General features: G+C 48.2%; 1 protein-coding gene across 5 annotated transcripts in view; it reads left to right on the plus strand.

The window, feature by feature from the left end:
• SLC2A7 (solute carrier family 2 member 7) overlaps nucleotides 1-17,423 on the plus strand; it is a 47,689-nt gene extending 30,266 nt beyond the window's left edge. Inside the window, exons 11-12 of one of the 5 annotated variants that reach the window (XM_077975749.1) lie at nucleotides 5,443-5,666; nucleotides 17,194-17,423. In XM_077975749.1, coding sequence (XP_077831875.1) covers nucleotides 5,443-5,666; nucleotides 17,194-17,275 — 306 coding nt within the window. In that variant the 3' untranslated portion in view covers nucleotides 17,276-17,423. Of the gene's footprint in view, nucleotides 1-5,442; nucleotides 5,667-12,470; nucleotides 12,639-15,937; nucleotides 16,725-17,144 lie in introns of those variants that run through there. The other 4 variants (XM_077975698.1, XM_077975708.1, XM_077975728.1 and 1 more) reach the window with 4 other exon arrangements.
• Nucleotides 17,424-19,047: the final 1,624 nt, after the last annotated feature.

A 19,047-nucleotide genomic window follows, 5' to 3' on the forward strand; every position in this document is an offset into this window, starting at 1 on the left:
ACATGACACAGCCATTCCAATCCTAGGTATTAACCCAAAGAAACCAAAGCAGATGTCTAAACAAAGACATGTACACAAATGCTCGTAGCAACTTCATTTAGAATAGCCAAAGAATTGGAAGCACCACCAGAGTACATCAGGGTGAATGGATAAACAAACAGTGGTCTAGCCACACGGGAGAATTGTATTCAGCAATAAAAAGACATGAACTATTGACATGCTCTGCAACCTGCGTGAATCTCAAAGCACTTCTGCCAAGGGAAAGGAGAAACACCCCCGAAAGTGCCCACTATATTATTTCAATTGTATAAAATTCCAGGAAATGCAAACTAATCTGCAGTAACAGAAAACAAATCAGTGTTTCTCTGGGGAAACTTTTGGGGGCAATGAAATGTTTATTATCTTGCTGAGGTGATCATTTCATGAACGTGTGTATATGTCAATATCACACGTACATTTTAAATTAGAGAAAAAAACTGTAAAAATATGTTCTAGGCTAAGTATGGTGGCTCATACCTGTAACTCCAGCACTTTGGAAGACTGAGGCGGGCAGATCACTTGAGCCTGGGAGTTTAAGACCAGCCTGGCTGAGATGATGAGACCCTGTCTCTGCAAATAATCTAAAAATTGGGAGAGTGTCATGGCACACGCCTGTAGTCCCAGCTACTTGGGAGGCTGAGGCTGAAGGATCCCTTGATCTCAGGAATTTGAGGCAGCAGTGAGCTATGATCACACCCCTGTGCTCCAGCCTGGGCCACAAAGCAAGACTGTGTGTCTAAAAAAATAAATTAATTAAACAAAAAAATATATTTTTTTGAGACAGAGTTTCACTCTTTTTGCCCAGGCTAGAGTGCAGTGGCACGATCTCGCCTCACTGCAACCTCCACCTTCTGGTTTCAAGCGATTCTCCTGCCTCAGCCTCCTGAGTAGCTGGGATTACAGGCACCTGCCACCATGCCTGGCTAATTTTTGTATTTTTAGTAGAGACAAGGTTTTACCATGTTGGCCAGGCTGATCTCGAACTCCTGACCTTGTGATCTGCCTGCCTTGGCATCCCAAAGTGCTGGGATTACAGGCATAAGCCACTGCGCCTGGCCAAAAAAATTTATTTATTTAGAGACAGAGTCTCACTTTGTTGCCCAGGCTGGAGTGCAGTGGCACGATCTTGGTTCACTGCAAGCCCCGCCTCCTGCGTTCACGCCATTCTCCTGCCTCAGCCTCCTGAGTAGCTGGGACTACAGGCGCCCACCACCATGCCCGGCTAATTTTTTATATGTTTAGTAGAGACGGGGTTTCACAGTGTTAGCCAGGATGGTCTCCATCTCCTGAGCTCGTGATCCACCCATCTGGGCCTCCCAAAGTACTGGGATTACAGATGTGAGCCACCGCACCCGGCCAATATTTTTTAAATATATGCTAGTAAGCCACGCTGTCTCTTGGCGTTTGTACACCTAGTGGGGAGACATGTGACCTTGAAAATCAGGAGATCTGGCCAGGTGTGGTGGCTCACACGTGTAATCCCAGCACTTTGGGAGGCTGAGGCCGGTGAATCACCTGAGGTCAGGAGTTCAAGACCAGTCTGGGCAACATGGTGAAATCTCATCTCTACTAAAAATGTAAAAATTAGCTGGGCGTGGTGGTGAGTCCCTGTAACCCCAGCTACTTGGGAGGCTGAGGTGGGGAGAATCGCTTGAACCCAGGAGTCAGAGGCTCCAGTGAGCCGAGATCATGCTACTGCACTCCAGCCTGGGTGATGGAGCAAGACTTCTATCTCAAAACAAAACAAAACAAAAAGAAAAGAAAATCAGGAGATCCGAAATCTGGTCTCCGCTTGGCCACAGTGATCATGACCTTAAAGCCAGTCCCCAAATGTCTCTGGGATTTCTTTCCTAGGCCGTTGCATGGGAAAAGCATTCCCTTCCGTCACCTACCACAGAGGTGGTGCAGCCTTGGAGATCAAGGTTCCTGACGGTGCTCAGCTTAGTGCCTTGTAAGCACTTCCAGTGGGTGTTCACTAAATGCTTGTTTATCGGGTGTCCTTTGGGGGTCAGGTGGCCATGGCTCCAAGTTCTGAGAGCTGCAGCCTCTCTCCACGTGTCTTTGTCAGAGTTTGTTACTGAGGCTGGGGTCAGGCTGAGTCACTCTGCCGGCCACAGTCTCATAGATATGAGATTGTTTGGAAATGAAGACTGGGCAGGTCTTTGAACTTAGCATGGCTCACACCGATTCACTAATCGTTCTTCCTAAGCGCAGGTGCTCCAAAGACATGACTCCACAGATAAGGAAAGATGCACAGGCCAAGGTTCCCAGGAGGGCAAAGCGTGAGCCTGGGCTCAGGGCGAGGCCTGGTGGCGTTCTCTTAGTTCAGCCCGCTCATTCGGATTCACGATTACACCTGGGCGTGGTGTGCCAGGTTAGGCAGTTTGCAGGAGTGACTGGAAGGCCCTCCAGTGAAAACGTCACTCAAAAAACCAGAGCAATTCCATTTTCAGGCATAGAAGAAAATAGTGCTGATTGAAAATTCAGTATATATTAATGCAGGAGTCATAGGACCTCTTCTTGCGAATAACTTGATCAACAATTAATTTGCCATAAGTTGCATCCTTGAATAAAGAGAACATTCTCTGGGTGGCTGGGCACTGTGGCTCGTGCCTATAATCCCAGCACTTTGGGAGGCCGAGGCAGGTGGATCACAAGGTCAGGAGATTGAGACCATCCTGGCCAACATGGTGAAACCCCATCTCTAATAAAATACAAACAATTAGCCGGGCATGGTGGTGTACACCTGTAGTCCCAGCTACTCGGGAGGCTGAGGCAGGGGAATCACTTGAACCTGGGAGGCAGAGGTTAGAGTGAGCACTCCAGCCTGATGACGGAGCAAGACTCCGTCTCAAAAACAAAAAGAAAACATTCTCTGGAGTGTAATTACGATATAATTCAGGCTTTCTTGTCATCCAGACTGTGCTGTTTTCAGCTCCACCCAGAGTGATTGGGCTGTTCTAGAACAGTTCTAGTGATTAGATTGTTCTAGGCTTGGCCTCCACTTCCTTGTCTGAAATCCACAGTTACAGCACTTGGGTGGTGGAGGAGCCTTAGGGGCGATGGCATCACCACCCCATTTTGCAGATGAAGAGCCTGAGCCCTGGAATTCGATGGAGCCGTGTTGCCCAGCAGGTTTCCGACAGTCCCAGCCTTGCCAAGGCTGACAGGCCTCCTGGTCAGGAAGGGGTAGGGAGCAGGGCCTTGGGGCTGTTGCGCTCTAATGGGCAGCCCCCTCCAGGTTGGATGAGGCAGCCCTCATTCCCTGGCTGGCGGCCAGGCCACTCAGAAAGCCAGTCTGCATGTCAGTTAGCTGCTTGGTGAGTCCTCCGTGGAGCTTGTGGGGAATGTGCCCAGGGAACTGGTAGATCCCACACAGTGGAGGTTTCTTTCAGGGAACTCCCCCAAACTTCTGGCATCAGAGCCTCCTGGGTTGACTGACTCAGTCACTTTTCAGATACTCCCCCCTGCCTCTTCAGAAGATCCTGGGTTTCAACATTGGAAGAGACCTTAGCTGTTTTTTATTTTCTGCCTCCAGTAGGAATACTTCTTTCAACATTCTCATATACATATATATATATATATATGTTGTTTTTTTTTGACAGAGCCTTGCTCTGTTGCCGAAGCTGGAGTGCAGTGGTGCCACCATAGCTCACTGCAACCTCCCCCTTCCCAGTTCAAGCAATTCTCCTGCCTCAGCCTCCCGAGTAGCTGGGATTACAGGCACACGCCACTTGAGGTCTCGCTCTGTGGCCCAGGCTGGAGGCGGTCATGCGATCTCAGCTCACTGCAGCCTCTGTCTTTCAGGCTCAAACCATCCTTGCATCTCAGTCTCCTGAGTAGCTGGGACTACAGGCACGTGCCACCACACCCGGCTAATATTTTGTATCTTTTGTAGAGACAAGGTCTCACTATGTTGCCCAGGCTAGTCTTAACTCCTGAGCTCAAGCGATCCTCCCACCTCAGCCTCCCAAAGTGCTAGGATTATAGGCATGAGCCACCACACTCAGCCCAGACTTCATTTCTTGGTCTTTTTTACCTGTGGCTGGCCTCTTTTCTCAGGCTTCAAAAGGCCCCAGTCTCCTCAAGCTCTTAGAAACTTCCCTTTCATGAAAACCTGCTCTTTGTAATGGTTCCTTTAAAAACCAAACCTTAGAAACATTTTGGGCCGGGCACAGTGGCTCATTCCTATAATCTCAGCACTTTGGGAGGCCAAGGTGAAGGATTGCTTGCAGCCAGGAGTTCAAGGCCAGCCTGGCCAACATAGCAAGATCCCATCTCGTTTTTTAAAAACATATTTTTAATTAAAAAAATGAAATGTGCCATATTTCCTCCCCTTCTCCCTATCCTCCTCTTTTGCTCAAATACTGTAAAGTGAGTCATAGACATTATGACATCTTATCCCTAAATATCTTACTATGGATCTCTAAAAAATAAAGTCATGGACTGGGTGCAGTGGCTCACACCTGTAATCCCAGCACTTTGGGAGGCTGAGGTGGGCAGATCACAAGGCTAAAAATACAAAAATTATTCGGGCGTGGTGGTGCATGCCTGTAATCCCAGCTACTCAGGAGGCTGAGGCAGGAGAATCACTTGAACCCGGTAGGCAGAGGTTGCAGTGAGCTGAGATCACGCCACTGCACTCCAGCTTGGGCAACAGAGTGAGACTCTGTCTCTAAATAAATAAATAAAAAGTCATGTTTTTATATAATACTTTCATTTCACATACCAAAAGTTAAAATAATTCCTTAATATCATCTAATAGCCCCATCATATTCAAATATCTACAGCAGCCCCAAAATGTTTTTGTGATTGCTTCTGTTAGACACCAGGAGGTGCCATTGAGGTTTTAGTTTAGGGTTTGTTTTTATGCCCTTTTTAAATTGCAGCCATGTGGATTTGAACCCTAAAGCCAGGGAAGGACCAGCTGGTGTTTACAAATGCTCAAAGGCTACCTTTCTCCCTTGATATGGTTTGACTGTGTCCCCACCCAAATCTCATCTTGAATTCCCACATGTTGTGGGAGGGACCTGGTAGAGGTAATTGAATCATGGGGGCAGGTCTTTCCCAAGCTGTTCTCATAATAGTGAATATGTCTCATGAGATCTGATGGTTTTAAAAAGAGGAGTTGCCCTGCACAAGCTCTCTCTCTTTGCCTGCTGCCATCCATGTAAGATGTGACTTGCTCCTCCTTGCCTTCCACCATGATTGTGAGGCTTCCCCAGCCACATGGAACTGTAAGTCCAACTAAACCTCTTTCTTTTGTAAGTTGCCCAGTCTCAGGTACGTCTTTATCAGCAGCGCGCTTTACCCAGATCTGCAACCTGATGTCAGGTTTCCTTGCCGTCTCCCTTTATTGGGTAGGCTTCTTCCCTAATCTTTTACCCATGGTACTGTCTTCAGGGTCCCACCTCAGAGAAGGGATCTCTATGCCAGTGCTCTTGGATGGCTGGGCTGCAAGGCTGGAATCCTGGAGTTTCAGGGACCCACTCAGGGGATTGGTCACCTGAGAGCAAAGCCTGCAGACAGGAGGCAGAGCCAAGACAGGCTGACCGCACATCTGACGCTGCGCTCTGGATCCTGGGCTCCGGCTGTACTGGAAGCCAGGCCTCCCCTGGATTCTTCCGGTAGGTGAAACAATGGGTTCCTTGTGTTGCTAAAACCTGTGTGTTCTGGGTTTTCTGTCTCTGAAAACAAAGGTCTTGAATAAAATAGTTCATTAAAGAACAAAGCAGCAGGAAGGTGGGGATGGTTAATGGGAAGAAAGAAAGAAAGAGAGGGAGAGAGAGAAAGAGAGAGAAAAGAAAAGAAAAGAAAAGAAAAAAGAAAAGAGCCAGGTGCTGTGACTCAAGCCTGTAATCCCCACACTTTCAGAGGCCAAGGCAGGAGGATCACTTGACCCCAGGAGTTTGAGACTAGCCTGGGCAACATAGCAAGACCCCCATCTCTACAAAAAAAAAAATATATATATATATATATATATAAATTAGTTCGGTGTGGTGGCATGTGCCTGTACTCCCAGCTACCCAAGAGTCTAAGGTGGGAGGATCGCCTGAGCCCAGGAGGTTGAGTGCAGTTCACGCCACTGCACGTTAGCCTGGGCAACAGAGCAAGACCTGTCTCAAAAAAAAAAAAAAAAAAGATGACTGTGACCCCAGCTTGGTTAATGGGCTGGAATAGACAAATGTAGAGAATGTAGAGAGAAGCAAGTGTGGAAGTAAGGAGATGAGTTAGTGGGCCACTTCCATAGACCAGGGAAGAGATGCTGGTGGGTTGATGACAGAGAGATCAGTGAAAAATGGAGATTGCTGGAGATTGTTAAGACTATAATTGAGAGACGTTTAGGAGGTGAAATCAATGGAGCTCAGTAATGGACTGGAGAGTGGGTGATGGGGAGGGAGAGGTTACAAATGTTTGCTGGTTTTTACTTCCTTCATTGGATGGATGGTGGTACCACTTACTGAATCTGGGGTCACAGGGAAAGTACCAGGCTTTTTGGGAAAACCATGCATTTAGTTTTGTGCATGTTGTGGTTGAGTCCTCCCACATTCTGGGATGGGACCTGATAGGGCTCCTTGATCACATCTATCCCTGAAAACAATCCTTGTAGCTAACAGGTTGTAGCACGCTGACACATCCCACTCAAAGCACACGGACTGAGAACTGGGGAGGATGGAGAGCAGCTGCTGTCCCTCACAGAGATCTGGGAGAAAAGGGTGTTCCAGGTTAGGATTTGGGTATTCTTGCCATCCTTAGTGCCATTGAAATGTCAACTTGATCAAACCTCCACATCCCAAAGGTGTGCTATTTCTGCTCTTTCAGCCTATCTTTACTACTCTTAGTCTTGGGTTCTGCATTAATGTTGATGTTGGCTGGACACAGGGGCTCTTGCCTGTAACCCCAGCACCTTGGGAGGCTGAAGCGGGTGGATCACTTGAGGTCAGGAGTTCGAGACCAGCATGGCCAACATGGTGAAACTCCTTCTCTACCAAAAATACAAAAATTAGCCAGATGTGGTAGCATGCACCTGTAGTTCCAGCTACTCAGGAGGCTGAGGCAGGAGAATTGGTTGAACCCAGGAGGTGGAGGTTGCGGTGAGCTGAGGTCGTGCCACTGCACTTCAGCCTGGCGACAGTTTCATTTGCATTAACCTCTCTGTTGTATTGTACTAGTTGTTTTGGAGACTGGGTAGGGGAGTGGTGCAGTCATGACTCACTGCAGCCTCCAACTCCTGCGCTCAAGTCATCCTCCTGCCTCAGCCTCCTGAGTAGCTGGGATTACAGGCACACACTACCATCCCCGCCTAATTGTTGTATTTTTTGTAGGGATAGGGTCTCACTATGTTGCCCAGGCTGGTCTTAAACTCCTGGCCTCAACAGATCCTCCTGCCTCAGCCTCCTAAAGTGCTGGGATTACAGGCATGAGCCACCACACCCAGCTTGTTTTAGCTGTGCCCTAGTTTTTTATTCTTTGATCCCATCTGAGAATATTTGCCCTTGAATAGCAGAGTTTAATCCATTTTTATGTCTTAAAATTGATGTTTTTTCTTCTTCATCTTATTTTATGCTTTTTTCTTATATGTTCTTGCTATTTTTTAATTTTTCTTTTCTTTGGCTGTATTGATTAACTTTGCTTAATTTTTATATCCATGATTTGAGGTTTTACATTCTATTTGTATTTTATTAATAGTACCTACAGGCTGGGCATCGTGGCTTACGCCTGTCATCGCAACACTTTGGGAGGCCAAGGCAGGAGGATCACTTGAGGTCAGGAGTTCGAGACCAGCCTGGGCAACATGGTGAAACCCTGTCTCAACAAAAAATACAAAAATTAGCTGGGCATGGTGCCTGGGCTGTGCCTGTAGTCCCAGCTACTCTGGAGTTTGAAGTGATTGAGCCTGTGAGGTGGAGGTTGCAATGAGCCGAGATCGTGCCATCGTACCCCAGCCTGGGTGACAGAGCCAAACTCTGTCTCAGAAAAAAAGAAAAAAATAATTGCCTACGGAGCCCTGGAGACCCTTGCTGGTACTTAGGAATCCCTGGTATGGCTCCGTCCTCCTGTGATGGGGGGCCCCACAGGTTGACCATTGCACGCAGGCTCCCAGAGGTCGCAGAGCCAGCCCTGCCTCTCCCCAGGGAGCCCAGAGGTCCCAGAGCCAGCCCTTCCTCTCCCCAAGGAGCACAGTCCCTGAGCTGGCTGACCTTGATGTCCCGTGTCATTGCTACATGGAGGGACACTCCTCTGTGTCCCTCCTCCGCCCCCACCATCCTCCTGGGGACAGCTGGGCTGATGCCCCAGCAAATTCGCAGCTCCCAGCAGTTCTCAGATGCAGCCACATGGCCCACTGGGCTCTGCAAACACTTGGTTTCGCATTGAGGTCCTGGCCTACCCCAGATGAAACAGTGACTCAGCCAACAATCTCAGGCCTCCCTCAGTCAGCTGCCTCTAATACTCCTTTCCTCCTTATCACATCCACCATCCTAAACCCAAAAGAAAGGCATCACAATAAAACTGCTTGCTATCCGTTGTTTAATTCACACTAAGATTTAATTAAGTGATAATGCTTCATCAATTAACTTTCCCTGTAGTGTTTTTATTTTCAAAGAGAAGCTTAGAGGCCATAAAGGATTTTGTTTTTAAAGACAGAGTCTCATTCTGTCACCCAGGCTGGAGTGTAGTGGTGGGATCTCAGCTCGCTGCAACCTCAGCCTCCAAGGTTAAAGTGATTCTCCTGCCTCAGCCTCCTGAGTAGCTGGGATTATAGGCACCTGCCACCACGCCCGGCTAATTTTTGTATTTTAGTAGAGACAGTTTCACCATGTTGGCCAGGCTGATCTCAAACTCCTGAGCTCAGGCGATCCACCTGCCTTGGCCCCCCAAGGATTACAGGCGTGAGCCAGCGTGCCCAACCATCTGGATCTTTGCCTCTAAGACGCACACAAGCAGGCATCTCTCAGGGCCCCTCTCAAAGACAGGCCAACGCGTGAGCAGCACCCCTGAGCCCGGTGCCGTCCGGGGCCTCTCTCAGCCTCCACCCACAGAAGCCCAATATGCCGTCAGGGGAGGGTGGGAAGCTCTGACACAGAGACTGCGGGGGCATTTGCCCCATGTTTGGAAGATGCTAGGGTCCTGATACCCTCAAACTCAGCCCTGGGGCCTGCCTTGGTGGAGCTGAGACTACCTGGAGCCACCTGGAAAATGCACCCCACCCTCCACCTCTTGCTGATGTGTCCCATAGTCCAGCTCCAGAGCGCCGAGGGGCGGATGGGAGAGCAGGAATTGGAGCTGGGTCCCAGCACCCCGCTGAGAGGCTGTATCCAGGCACACCGTCTTGTCCCAGTGTCCTTGTCAGGACGTGGAGATAGCAAAGCCTGTCCCTGAGGCTCCAACAAAATCAAAGGCGTGCTGTCTTAGTTGGGAACTGTGTATTTGTGGAAAAGCAGAAAAGCGAGCAAGGGCTGCAGGGAATTTCTGTGGAAGTCAAGGGCAGGACGTACAGCCCGGTCCAGTGTTCGTCAGCAGGTCATCGTCCACCAGCCCCGCGACGCCGACCCCCTCTGAAGCCCAGAGGCCCTCCTCTGCTTCTCTCCAGCCCTGCATCCCTCTCCCTGGACAGCAGTGCTCCTGGGAAGGGCTGAGCGCCTGCTCCCCAGCGTGCACTTGTGTGAGTTTTAGGGTGGCCAGGTGCCAATCGTGGTCCCCTCTGCACAGCCCTGGCATTCATATGTCACTTACTGAGGCCTGAGAGGGGGCACCTGAGTGACCGCTGGCCCACCGTCCCTTCAGCTGTGGGTGGGGTGGGGGACCCCCATCATCCAGGTGTGAGGGTGCTTGGAAATTCCTTAAGCAGTGCATAGAGGCAACAGGGACCAACATCCCCATGTCCAGAGCCCCCCACATCCCACTGGAACAGTCCAGGGACAAGCAATCTGACCTTTGTCCTTGATATGCTATTAACTTACCTGGAGAGCTCTATAGATCCTCTGTGCCTCAGTTTACCAATATGAAAAATGGGAGGGGGTGGACTGGATGGATCTCCTAGGTCTCCTGGGCACAGCCCCTGCTGTCCTCACAGAGGCCACTGGAGGGCAGCACCTCCTCTGTCCGGGCTGCGGGTTCTGCTCCGCCCCTCCAATCTGTTTAAGAACTTTCCTTGCTTTAGGTTTTGGGGGTTTTTTTGTTTTTCTTTACAAAATGGCACCAACAAAGAAGGTCTTTCAGAGAATTTCTGGCACTAGTGAGGGGAACACCCACTGCCGGCACCATGGAACAGCTAACGGCTGTTTCTAAGGGATGTTTTGTTTCTCAAAACGTTTATTGAGCAACATGAATTTGCAGGAACCAATACTGGAGCATCAAGATCCCAGGTCCCGCTAGGGTCTGCCCAGCTTCTGCCCCCCAGAAGCCGTTGCTCAGTGACTTCCTTCCCACTGACAACGTGGTTTTGTGGCTGTTTAAAGAACACGATTCTTTCTGCTGTCCCTAGGAGAGGATGCCCCGTTGTGGCTGGGGGCCCACGCGAGCCCTCCAGCTTCTAGGAGGTTTGTAGAAAACAAAATTGGCCTCAGCAATGTAGTTTCTAAAGTGAACGTTTGCCCAAAAGTAATAGCACTGGAAGGCCTTCTGTTTCTTCTTGGGTTTGCTTTTAGTTTTAGTTTTTTGTTTTTTGTTTTTTGAGTCAGAGTCTCTCTCTGTCGCCCAGGCTGGAGTACAGTGGCGCGATCTTGGCTTACTGCGGCCTCCACCTCCCGGGTTCAAGCAATTCTCCTGCCTCAGCCTCGCGATTAGCTGGGATTACAGGCACGCGCTACCACGCCCAGCTGATTTTTGTAATTTTAGAGGCGATGGGGCTTCACCATGTTGGCCAGTCTGGTCTCAAACTCCTGAACTTAGGTGATCCTCCCACCTCAGCCTCCCAAAGTGCTGTGGTTACAGGAGTGACCCACCATGCCCGGTCCCTTAGTTTTAGTTTTTAAACTAAATTCAGGGCCAGGCATGGTGGCTCACACCTATAATCCCAGCACTTTGTGAGGCCGAGGTGGGAAGGATTCCTTGAGCCCAGGAGTTCCAGACCAGCTTGGGCAATATAGCAAGATCCTGTCTTTATGAAAAATACAAAAATTAGCCAGGCGTGGTGGTGTGCACCTGTGGTCCCAGCTGCTCGGGAGGCTGAGGCAGGAGGATTGCTGGAGCACAGGAGGCTGAGGCAGCAGTGAGCTGTGATCATACCATTGTACTCCAGTGAGGGAGACAGAGTGAGATCCTATCTCAAAAAAAAAAAAAAAAAAAAAAAAAGCCCTTGTTCACTTCCTGTTGCTCCACCTGCCCTGGCCTCCCCACCTCTCTCTCATCCTGCTTGAGCCTCCGCATCTGGGAAATACCTGCTGTTCCCCTAGACTCCCCCTCCTTGCTGCCCCAGGTGGGACCCACTCCCAGAATGCACACCTGGAGGCACTCACACGGCAGTAACAGGGACCACCTGCCTCCTGCCCAACCCTGACCTGCAGGAGGGGTGTCTGCCACAGTAGCGCCTCAGGAAACTGTTTGTTTGTTTGTTTGTTTGTCTGTCTGTTTGTGGCAGGGTCTCGCTCTGTCACCCAGGCTGGAGTGCAGTGGTACAGTCTCAGCTCACTGCAACCTCCGCCTCCAGTGCTCAAGTGATCCTTCCACCCCAGCCTCCAGAGTAGCTGGGACCACAGGTGTGCAGCACCATGCCCAGCTAATTGTTTATTTTTTATAGAGACAGGGTCTTGCTATGTTGCCCAGACTGGTCTCAAACTCCTGGGCTCAAGCAGTCGTACTGCCTCAGCCTCCCAAAGTACTGGGATTATGAGTGTGAGCCACCGTGCCTGGCCCCAGGAAATTCACATTGCATGATTCAGTCCAACCAGCAGCTTCCTGGCTCATATTTGCCTTTCCAGAAAGCAGACTCTCCCAGGCTAAGCGTCAGACCCGCCATTCCTCCATGAGAACCACACTGAGTGCCGGTGAACACCCTGTAAACTGTCACCGTTGGAACAATTGTGCTTCCAGGTCTTCGAGAAGTGCAGGGAAAATGACAGCTTGCTCGGTGCTCCTAAAGTGCTAGGATTGCTCAGGGCTGAGGGTGCTTCAGAAACCCAAGCTTTTTGTCCTCAAAGTTATTTTTGTAAGTGCTGAAAGTAATGGTTTTTCTGGATCCATTAGTCATATGGGAGTATTGCCTGGGTCCTCCTCCTTCAACGCAAAGGGAGGACTCATAGAATGGTGGAAAGATGACCGGCTTAGAGTCTGAGACCTGAGTTCAAATCCTGGCTCTGTTGCTAATGAAAGCTGGGCCCCAGTTTCTCTACCTGTAACTTGGCGATCAGAGATCCCCACTCATGGCGTTGCTGATCCATGGGAATTTTCGGGAATGTTTATTTAAATTATTTTTATTTTCATTATCGTAGAGACAAGATCTCATTATGTTGCCCAAGGTGGTCTTGAACTCCGGGGCTCAAGCAATTCTCCTGTCTTGGCCTCCTGAAGTGCTGGGATTACAGGCATGAGCCACCATGCCCAAGAACTTTCAGGAACTTTTGAAGCACAACATAAATGTGAGTGACCCTGGTAAATAAAACATCCCAAGAGCTAGCTTGGTGCCGAGCCCAGTTCCCGCCTGCCTCATCCCAGACACCCAGCCTCGCTTTCTGCATTTGCAGCTGCACTCCTGCCTCAGACCAGAATCTCCCGGTGGCCCTAGGTGGCTGCAGGGAGCACGTGGCTCCTCCAGCCCAGGAATCCAGTGGAGGAGATTTCTGGAGACCACCATGATTCCACCCAGAGGGCAGCCCTTCCCTCCTACTGGACACACTCTTTCTAGAGCCATGGTGCAGCCACTTCCATAGGCGAGCCGTCCCTGAACAGGAGCATAATGGGAGTAGTTGGCTCAGCTCTGGGCTCACAGCTCAGGGCACAAGAGTAAAGAGGCTATCCTCTCGAGCTCATTGTCATCCCTGGGGTAAAACAGAAGATGGTCGGGTGGCCTTTGTGAGGTGGGTGAAGGACACAGCAAGAAGGAGGAGAGATCAGTGCCCTGTGTTCAGTGCAGAGAATGGCATGTGCAAAGGCCCTGTGGCCAGAGCACACGTGGTGTCTCTGAGGAACGCTGCAGCCAGAGCTCAGTGAGAAAAGGGAGGGCAGAAACAGAGGATGCCCAGAAAGCGGCCAGGGCCAATGAGGCAGACCACAGCTAGGGCTTCAGAATTCATTCAAAGTGTAATGAGGGCCAAGGGTGGTGGCTCACGCCTCTAATCCCAGCACTTTGGGAGGCCGAGGTGGGTGGATCATCTGAGGTCAGGAGTTCAAGACCAGCCTGACCAACATGGTGAAACCCTGTCTCTACTAAAAATACAAAAATTAGCCAGGCATGGTGGTGCATGCCTGTAATCCCAGCCACTCGGGAGGCTGACACACAAGAACTGCTTGAACCTGGGAGGTGGAAGTTGCAGTGGGCCGAGATCACGCTGCTGCACTCCAGCCTGGGCAATAGAGTGAGACTCAGTCTCAAAAAAAAAAGAGAGAGAGAAATTATAGCACACTTTTTAATACTACCTATATTATAACATTGAATAAAAGATTAATTTTTTTTAAAAAAGTGTAATGGGAAACACCGGAAGTTTTGAAGTAGGAAAATGATGTAATCAGATTTTTATTTTGAAGGGATAAATAGTAATATGACACTTAATTTCGTGTCTTTCTTTGCTTGCTTGCTTTATCTCTTTCTTTCTTCTTCCTTCCTTTATTTCTCTTTCTTTCCTTTCTTCTTTTCTTTTCTTTCTTTCTCTTTCTTTCTTTCTTTTTTCTTTCTTTCTTTCTCTCTCTCTCTCTCTTTCCTTCCTTCCTTCCTTCCTTCCTTCCTTCCTTCCTTCCTTCCTTCCTTCCTTCCTTCCTTCCTTCTCTCTCTCTCTCTGCCCCTCCCTCCCTCCCTCTCTTTCTTTCTTTCCTTTTTGGAGACTGGATCTCACTCTGTAGCCCAAGTGTGATCTCACTACACTCACTGCAGCCTCAGCCTTCCAGGCTCAGGTGATTCTCCTCCCTCAGCCTCCCAAGTAGCTGGGACTACAGGTGCCTGCCAGCACACCCAGCTAATTTTTGTATTTTTTTGTACAGAGTCTCACCATGTTGCCCAGGCTGGTCTTGAACTCCTGGGCTCAAGTGATCCTCCCACCTTGGCCTCCCAAAGTGCTGGGATTACAGGCGTGAGTCACTTCCCCCTGCCTGGCATTTTTCTTATTAATTACCTTCACTATGTGTTGTGTCTCCTTGACATTATACAGTCATGTGTCAGTAAACAATAGGGATATGTGCTAAGAAACGTGTCATGAGTCACTGTGTGAACACTGTAGTGTGTACTTGCACAAACCCAGATGGCATAGCCTCCCCACACTAGGCTCTGTGGTGTAGCCTACTGCTCCTGGGTTACAAAGCTTCACAGCATGTCACTCTACTGAAGACTGTAAGCGGCTGTAACACAATGTTAAGTATTCCTATATCTAAACATATCTAAACATGGAAAAGGCACAGTGAAAATACAGTGTTATCATCTTATGGGACCGCCGTCGACTACACTATCCATCATTGACTGAAACATTGTGATTTGGCACCTGTGTATGTACATCATTTTTTTTTATTCAACTTTTTATAAATGCTATGCTACTTTTCCTGGACTTGCTTTTGTTGCTCAACATGTTTGTAACTTTCTTTTTTTGTTTTTTGTTTTCTTGTTTTGTTTTCCAAGGCAAGGTCTGGCTTTATCGCCCAGGTTGGAGTGCAGTGGTGCGATTTTGGCTCACAGCAACCTCTGCCTCCCAGCTCAAGCTGTATTCCCACCTCAGCCTCCTGAGTAGCTGGGACTACAGGCGTACTCCACCACGCCTAGCTAATTTTTGTATTTTTTGTAGAGGCAGGGTTTCTCCATGTTGATATCGAACTCATGAGCTCAAGAGATCGGCCCAGCTTGGCCTCCCAAAGTACTAGGATTACAAGCATGAGCTACGATGCCCGGCCATGTTTGTAAATTTCTATCATGCTCATATTTCTTTCCTTTTCTTTTTTTATTTTTTGAGATGGAGTCTTGCACTGTCGCCAGGCTGGAGTGCAGTGGCACGATCTTGGCTCACTGCAACCTCCACCTCCCAGGTTCAGGTCATTCTCCTGCCTCAGGCTCCCGAGTAGCTGGGACTACAGGCATGCGCCATCACGCCCAGCTAATTTTTGTATTTTTAGTAGAGACGGGGTTTCACCATGTTGGCCAGGATGGTCTTGATCTTTTGACTTCGTGATCCACCCGCCTCAGCCTCCCACTTTGGTGCTGGGATTACAGGCTTGAGTCACTGTGCCCGGCTTCATGCTAATATTTCTAATTTTCATTTTCTAGTTCATTTGTCTTTACCGCTGCATAATATGATCTCTAAAACATCATTATTTTACATTCACCTATTGACAAACTTTTAGGTTGTTTCCTGTATTATTCCATTACAAGTAATGCTGCGATGAGCATATTTGTTTCTTATGCATTCATGCAAGTCTCTGTAAAGTAAATACCTAGGAGTGGAATCTCTGGGTCTTAGGAGATGCCCCATTGAACTTCATGAGGTCTTGCCAAACTGCTTTCAGAGTGGTTGGTTGTACCTGTTCACACTCCCAGCACTGGATGAAGATTGCTTCATTTTTCACATCCTCAGTTGCACTTGGTAGCATCAGACCTTAAAGTTTTTGCCAATCCCAGGTTGTGAAATGGTATCTCGTTGTGGTTTTCATTTTCACTGCCTTAATTACTATTGGTCATTCCTATTTCTCCTCCTGTAAATTGTCCATTCCCTGCTCCTTATTATTTTTCTCTTGGGTTGTTAATTGTTTTCTTTTTGATTTTTAGCATTTCTTCATATGAATGCTAATTCATTCATTCAGCACATTTTCACTGAGCATCGTACGTACCAGATAGTCTTCTCAGAGTGTTGGAGTTTATTGTGAAAAAGAAAACAAAAATCCCGTCTTCCTCATGGAGCTTACTGCTTCATGGCAAATTACACATTCTTCTGTGGCCTGAGTTTCCAGAAGCACAGGGTGTACTCGTATTTTGTGTTCAGTGATGTTAACGCTGCTCAGTGTTTCCAAAGGTTGTCCCTGATCCATAAAATAGAATAGAGTAGGATAGGATAGGATAGGATAGGATAGGATAGGATAGGATAGGATAGGATAGGATAGGATAGAACAGAATGCAATATAGTGTAAAGATCCCATCAATCTCCCATCTAACAGTGTTGGAAACCAATCATGATCATTTTCTGGGTCCATTATTTCATTGAGGTTGCAAAATGACTCCTTCAGAATACACTAACTGGAATTCCTCCGAGAAGAACTCATCCTCACCAACTGTATAGGGTAGAAGAGGGGCCACCCCAAAAGAGTGTCCCCCCAGAACCTGTGCATGTGACCTTATTTGGAAAAAGGGGGCTGGGTGGGGTGGCTCATGCCTGTACTCCCAGCTTTTGGGAGGTCAAGGAGGGCAAATCACTTGAGCTCAGGAGTTCCAGACCAGCCTGGGCAATAAAGTGAAACCCTGTCTCTATTAAAAAAAAAAAAAAAAGAAAAAGGAAAAAAAAAACTGGTTTAATTAGCTGGGTGTGGTGGAGCGTGCCTGTAGTCCCAGTCACCTGGGAGGCTGATTTGGGAGGCTCACTTGAGCCTGGGAGGTTGAGAGGTTGAGGATGCAGTGAGATACGATTGTGTCACTGTCCTCTAGCCTGGGCAACAGAGGGAGACCACATCTTGAAAGAAAGAAAAAAAAAGAAAAACTGAGAAAGCAGGAGGAGGGAAGGAAGGAAGGGAGGGAGGGAAGGAGGGAGGGAAAGAAAGAAAGAAAGAGAAGGAAAGAAAGAAAGAAAGAAAGAAAGAAAGAAAGAAAGAAAGAAAGAAAGAGAAAAGAAAGAAAGAGATAAAGGGAAAGGCAAGGAAGAAAGACGGGAGGGAGGGAAAGGGAAGGGCAAAGAAGGAAGGAAAGAAGGAAGGAAGGAAGGAAGGAAGGAAGGAAGGAAGGAAGGAAGGAAGGAAGGAAAAAACAAAGAAAAGGATCTTTGCAGATGTAATCAAGTAAAGAATTTTGAGATGAAGTTCTGGATTATCCAAAAGGACCCTAAGTCCAATGACAAATGACCTTATAAGAGGAAAGCAGATGGACAAAGGCACAGAGAAAAGGGGGAAGACCACGTGAGGATGGCAGCAGAGACTGGAGTGATGCAGCCACAAGCCAAGGAATGCCCGTGACCACTAGAAGCTGGAAGAGACAAGGGAAGCCCCCAGCATCTTTGAGGGCAGCTTGGTCCTGCCAGCACCCTGATTTCAAATTTCTCGTGTCCAGAACTGTGAGAAAATAAATAAATTTCTGATATTTTAAACCATGCAGTTTGTGGTCATTTATTACAGCAGCCACAGGAAACTGATGCAACCAACTATGAGCTCTCTCAGCTACAGTGCACACAGGGAAGGCAGGACATATACTTGACCCTTTCCTTCATTTGCCAATTTACAGAAAAATAAATGGTTTCCCTAGCAACCTCCAAAGTTGACCAGTGCATTTACTTTCGCTTATTTTTAGGACCATAATGAACTCATATATTTCTATATATTTAGTGTTTCAATTTTCAATCCATTGCAGTTATTATTCTTTTTATGATATTGTTCTTTCGGTTGCTTAAGTTGACCCAGGAGGCCCTTCAGGATGGCCCTAGTGTTTTTTGACATAAATCCAGTACTTAGATTTCTTGTTTTCCGGCCTAAAAAGATATCCCAGGTTCTTTCCAAATATGCTTTTTTGTTTGTTTGTTTGAGACAGGAGTCTTGATCTGTTGCACAGGCTGATCTCAAACTTCCAGTCTTAAATGATCCTCACAGTGCTGGCATTGCAGGAGTGAGCCACTGTGCCCAGCCCATCTTTTATATTCTTGTTCCACGTCTGGAATCAGTCATTTCTCCAAGGTTCCCTGATTCCTCATAGTGAAAAATGGTATTTAGAAGCCACTATCTGGGCCAGGCACAGTGGCTCACGCCTGCAATCCCAGCACTTTGGGAGGCCGAGGCAGGTGGATGATTTGAGGTCAGGAGTTCAAGACCAGCCTTACCAACATGGCGAAACCCCGTCTCCACTAAAAATACAAAAATGAGCCGGGTTTGGTGGCGCACGCCTGTGACTGCAGCTACTTGGAAGGGTGAGGCAGGAGAAATCACTTGAATCCGAGAGGTGGAGATTGTAGTGAGCTGAGATCGTGCCACTGCGCTCCAGCCTGGGCAACAGAGCAAGACTCTGTCTCAAAAAAAAAAAAAAAAACGGGAGCCGTTATCTGGTTATAAGGTGTTCATTGCTTGTAGGTTGTTTTTGTTGGTAGGACATTTCAGTGAAGAGACTTAGGAAATACATGCTTTTTAGAAAGAAAAAAAGAATTTATTGCCAAGTGCGATGGTGCATGCCTGTAGTCCCAGGTAGTTGGAAGGCTGAGGCAGGACAGCTCGAGCCCAGGAGTTCTGGGCTGCAGTGCACTGTGCCAATGGGGTGTCCACACTAAGTCTGGCACCAATATGGTGACCTCCCTGGAGCAGGGGACAACCAGGTTGCCTAAGGAGGGGTGAACCAGCCCAGGTTAGAAATGGATCAGGTCAAAACTCCTGTGCTGATCAGTAATGGGACCATGCCTGTGAATAGCCACTGCACTCCAGCCTGGGCAACATAACGAGGTTCTGTCCCTAAAAAAAAAAAAAAAAAAAGACTTTATATATTTATACTGATATTCCTAAATTTATGATTACAGGGTTTTTTATCTAGCTTTGTCAATTTTTTTTTTCTTTTTGAGACAGGGTCTTGTTTTGTCATCCAGGCTGGAGGGCAGTGATATAACCACGGCTCACGGCAGCCTTCACCTCCCCGGCTCAAGCAATCCTCCCACCTCAGCCTCCTGAGGAGCTGGGACCACAGGCATGGGCCACCATGCC

This window comes from Macaca mulatta, chromosome 1 (assembly GCF_049350105.2).
Source record: "Macaca mulatta isolate MMU2019108-1 chromosome 1, T2T-MMU8v2.0, whole genome shotgun sequence".
Lineage (NCBI taxonomy): Eukaryota > Metazoa > Chordata > Mammalia > Primates > Cercopithecidae > Macaca > Macaca mulatta.